We start from the raw sequence: 5,000 nt of genomic DNA on the forward strand, positions 1-5,000 counted from the left end.
CTTGGATAAAGGTGCTATATAAATGCACCATTTACCATTTACAGTATGCGTATGCAGGTGTCTATGTGTATGCGTAAGTGTGGAAGGAGGGTACCCATTGAGCGCTGTTCCTGTACCACTACCATATGGCTGTGCTTAACCATGCAGTCTATGCACAGACACGGGGCGAGGGGCAGTCTTATTCCATACATATCACACACCGTGGGAAAATATTACAATAATTATTGTATGTTGTTTGTTTGCTAAGGCATTTTCTGTTGTTTGTTTGTGTGTGCATGTGTGTGTGTGTGTACGCAGTGGTAGTGATCGTGTTGTGACCGTGGGTATAATTATTGTGTGTGTGTGTGTGTGTGTGTGTGTGTGTGTGTGTGTGTGTGTGTGTGTGTGTGTGTGTGTGTGTGTGTGTGTGTGTGTGTGTGTGTGTGTGTGTGTGTGTGTGTGTGTGTGTGTGTGTGTGTGTGTGTGTGTGTGTGTGTGTGTGTGTGTGTGTGTGTGTGTGGCAAAGGACATATCAAAATATCATGCACCCTCAGTGAGAATGTACAAACATTCCCGTGTCATTCCATCCATGTTTCATCTCTTCGATAACTTGGACATTTTTGCATCTTTGACAGCTAATACACCAGATGTTGTTGTGGTTGATGAAGAGTCCAGGGAAGTGTTTGTATTGGAGATGGCCTGCACCTTTGACCCTAGCCTAGAGGATGCTTTCATGACCAAGGTCATTAAATACCAACCTCTCCTAAATACGATCTCAGAGCTGGGGTACAGGTGCAGACTATTTGTTTTCATATTTGGCAGCCTAGGACATACCCACAGGCTGGTTGTTAGAGGGTTTCAACAACTTGGAGTGCCTTAAAAAGAGGCAAAAAGGCTGGCAAAGTATTGTTCCGTCTCCGCTATAATCGGCAGCCGCCACATATGGCGGAGACGCTGTTACTTATACCCGTAGAGTACCAAGTGCCTTGCTATTGTATCATGAAGACATAATGCCATGATTTTGTAAATGTTACTCTACTGCACCTATACTATTTGTGTCCTTGTATGCATCTCCTTTGTGTGGACATATATAAATGGTTAAAATGTGTGTGTGTGTGTGTGTGTGTGTGTGTGTGTGTGTGTGTGTGTGTGTGTGTGTGTGTGTGTGTGTGTGTGTGTGTGTGTGTGTGTGTGTGTGTGTGTGTGTGTGTGTGTGTGTGTGTGTGTGTGTGTGTGTGTGTGTGTGTGAGTGTGTGACCGTCGGTGCCTGTGTGTTCCCTGGCCCGTTACCAGTGGTGGAAAGTAAATACCGTAAGTGCACTTACTCAAGTAAGTGCACTTAGATACTTACTTGAGTATTTTCATTCAATTACATAATCTTCTTCTCCACCTCAGCCCCAATAGACAAATATTGTGCCTTTCAATCCACTACAAATTACCAGAGAAAGTCAAAAGTTGAAAAAATATAATACTGTGAAAATAGCCGATCTACATGCTCACAACGCCTCGCGATTGTGAGCATGTTGATCGGCTATTTTCACAATTTCTGCCTCTGTATATTTGACAATTTGGACAATGGTATTAAAAAGTCCTTAAATTGGCACTTTAGAAATGTGAAGATACCCTCTATACACTTAAACTTTATGTTGGTTTGTTTACAGTTGAGTGAGAAAACAATGTTTCACATTAATCATCTGGGGACCCCCCCAAAATAACTGGGGGGTCGTGTGTGATGTGATGACGTCCTCAAACGATAAAGTGGACTTCAACTCAACTTTTTACTGAGTCGAGTCGACTTGCAAAAATCACAAGTCGTTAATGCCCTACTACAAATATGTATTTGCTATTTTATACTTCTACCATTTCCATGGTAACAAATCAGAGCATTGCTTCCTCCACCACAGTGTAACCCAAACAGATAAAGAGCTACCTCAGATGCCTTGTAACCCCCCCCTCCCTCCCCCCCCTCCCCCCAAAGCACATCATTATCCAGCATGCATGGCATTCCAACTCGCAGGAATGACAAGGAGATTGTTATTGTGCCCTCAGCACCGCATACTTCCACTTTTTTTTCACATGCACGCACACAAACACACTGTGCAGGGAGGGCAGACGCAAGCATTCACACGCCACCCTTTTCATGATTTGAGGCCAGTTCTCGTTTCCAGTGATGAAGCCAAACAATCAATCTCCCATTCAGTAATTCCGGGCCAGGAGTTGAGAAAGAGAGAGACAGTGAAAGAGAGAGAGAGAGAGAGAGAGATAGAGAGAGAGAGACAGTGAAAGAGAGAGTGAAAGAGAGAGAGAGACAGACAGACAGACAGACAGAGGGAGAAGATAGTCTCTGAGAAAGCAGGGAGAGAAAGAAAGGGTTGGATATATTTAGAAAAATGCACAGATTTAGCGTGAGAGATTGATTTTATAGATTGTATTAGAGAGAGGGAGAGAAAGAGATGGCGGGGAGAGAAGGCAGGGGAGGAGGCCCATCATTACAAAAACGAAGGACATATCAGATCCTGTTTATCTGCTGTTTTAAAAAAGGGAAAGTAGCGGTTCTCCCATGTGGGAAAATGATCTCTCTCTCACACTGACCCTGTTGTTTCACCCTTCGTCTCCCCGTCTCACTTTCTTTCTCTCTCTCTCTCTCAGTCTGTCTTCATGATGACTCTCGCTCTCTCTCTCTCTCTCTCATGATGTGATGGCTCTTAGATTAAGGCTGTGTATGTTTGCTTAATGGGTTTCTTTCCTTTTTCCGTCTCCGTCAGGTCCATGGGAAGTGTGTGTGTAGACACAACACGGCAGGTGCTCACTGCGAGAGCTGCGCTCCGCTCTACAACGACCGACCTTGGCAGGCAGCGGATGGACTAACGGGGGCTCCACATGAGTGCCGGAGTGAGTCACTCACTGCTCTCTCTGTCTCTCTCTGTCTCTCTCACACAACATACACACACAACTACAACACTATCATCCTCTGTGAGTCATCATCAATAATTCCCCAACTGCTCACAGCCGCAACATGTACTATACCGTGGGATGTAGACCAGTGGGATCTGGGGACCCCCAGGGGCCCTTGAAGGGGTTCCATTTCGTCCACCAGCCACATGAACAGTGTATTAGTTCCACGATAGTTCAATTCACTTGGAACAACAACAACGAAAATGAGAAATGGGGTGCTTGTTTGCACCCCGTTTTTCATTTTTCGTTTCAAAGTTTCAAAACAAGACGAAATAACACAGTTTCAAACACTGGATTAAAAACTGGAAAACTTAGGATAAATATGCTGTCCTTGAAGTGTCTTAAGCCCGAGTTATACATGGTTATGTGAAAATAGCCCAAAATAACAGGAGAATTCATAACAATAAATCATTTGTAATAATAATAATAATAAAAGCTCACAACGCACCTTGTAGATCGGCAACTTTTGGTGCTCGACCGCGGCGTGCAACTAACTATTGATGACGTACGGTACGTCCCCCTTGCAGAGTGCAAGTGTAACGGCCACGCCCAGAGGTGCCACTTTGACTGGGCGGTGTGGCGCGAGACTGGCCAGAGGAGCGGAGGCGTGTGTGAATGTCTGCACAACACAGAGGGACGTCACTGTCACAGCTGCAGGGCCGGCTTCTACAGAGACCCCCAAAAACCACACAGTGCCCCGGACTCCTGCATACGTGAGCGCACACACACACACACATGCACGCACACACACACATACACACACGCACACAAGCACGCACGCATGCACGCACACACACACACACACACACACACACACACACACACACACACACACACACACACACACACACACACACACACACATACACACATACACAGTATTACACGCACAACTCTATTTTTTTTAGATGTTATCAAATACCTTGCACATCACATAAATCACATACGCCTGTACGGACAGTATGTGTCCAAAGATAGACAAATGAATTGAATACTGTATATACTGTTACGCGTGCGCATTTCGTTGAAGATGAATCAGAGACAACAGCTGCCATTTCAGTGTGAGGTCGCGTAGTGTGGTTGTTGTACCAGGGAGAAGGAATAATGCAGGCAGGGTCCCAATAACATAACGATAACATAAATTCTTTGTGAGAAAGTAGAAGATCAAAGATCACCACAAAAGCTTATTCAAATTTCCCAAAGTCCTATCAACAGACGCATATAACATATTATATGCCGGCCCGACATATAATTATGTCACCACCAATCACCATAGACCATGTGACCAGCCAGTATTTTGCTGGCCTTTGCTGGACAGATTAATCAGTCGAGCTGAATGATTTGCGCAGCTGACATTTCCTTATTCTGAAGAACACGTCGCAGCCAGCCACGGACACAACCTGCTTGATTGTAGCCTAGATAATGAATCCCCTGATTAATGAAGATTTATTTTCTATATTCTACTCATTTACATTCAAATCGTTTTCAGTCCCAAATATAATCCTTTAACTGTTATTATTGACTCCTTTTTCCGCACCTGCTTGTCATTCATGCATTATAAATCGTTATGTCCCGTTATTTTTATCAGATGTCCGACACATTGTTATCATTACGGTCACGGTGACCGGCGGTTTAAAATCCTAGCGCAACCTCTGATACAGATAGATACAGTAGACATAAGATCAAATCCTCATTAGTCATAAGTGAACCGAATGCGTCAGTATTGTGCCCGTGACGTGGAACACATCCGTACTGGCATGGTGCACTCAATCCTGCATGGAATGCTGATGACTGGGACCACAAGCCAGGACGTGCCGGATCGTACTGATTCCTGGTGATGGGCAGGGGTGTCGCACCAAATCCTGGGCCCTGGGTACAAGGATTCACTCACATTTAGTGCTTTAACTATAAAAAAATAGCAGATATACAAGCTCACAGCACGGCACGTGCGGCACCGAGTGCCGCGCTGCGAGCTTGTAGATCTGCTATTTTTGAAAAATCGTGAAAATGTGTGCAAGTCTTTGAATATTTCAAATCCTTCTAAGGTTTTTTGAAAAACCTATGTT

The 5,000-nt window shown here is 44.5% G+C and overlaps 1 protein-coding gene across 1 annotated transcript in view; it reads left to right on the plus strand.

Moving 5' to 3' along the window:
* The window catches only part of ntn4 (netrin 4), a 46,639-nt gene that overhangs the window by 28,269 nt on the left and 13,370 nt on the right, over positions 1-5,000 (plus strand). Inside the window, exon 5 of the mRNA XM_080754112.1 lies at positions 3,462-3,647. Within this exon, the coding sequence (XP_080610238.1) occupies positions 3,462-3,647 (186 nt within the window). The remainder of the gene's footprint in view (positions 1-3,461; positions 3,648-5,000) is intronic.

The sequence above is a fragment of the Nannobrachium achirus genome, assembly GCF_963921795.1.
Source record: "Nannobrachium achirus genome assembly, chromosome: 23".
Classification (NCBI taxonomy): Eukaryota; Metazoa; Chordata; class Actinopteri; order Myctophiformes; family Myctophidae; genus Nannobrachium; species Nannobrachium achirus.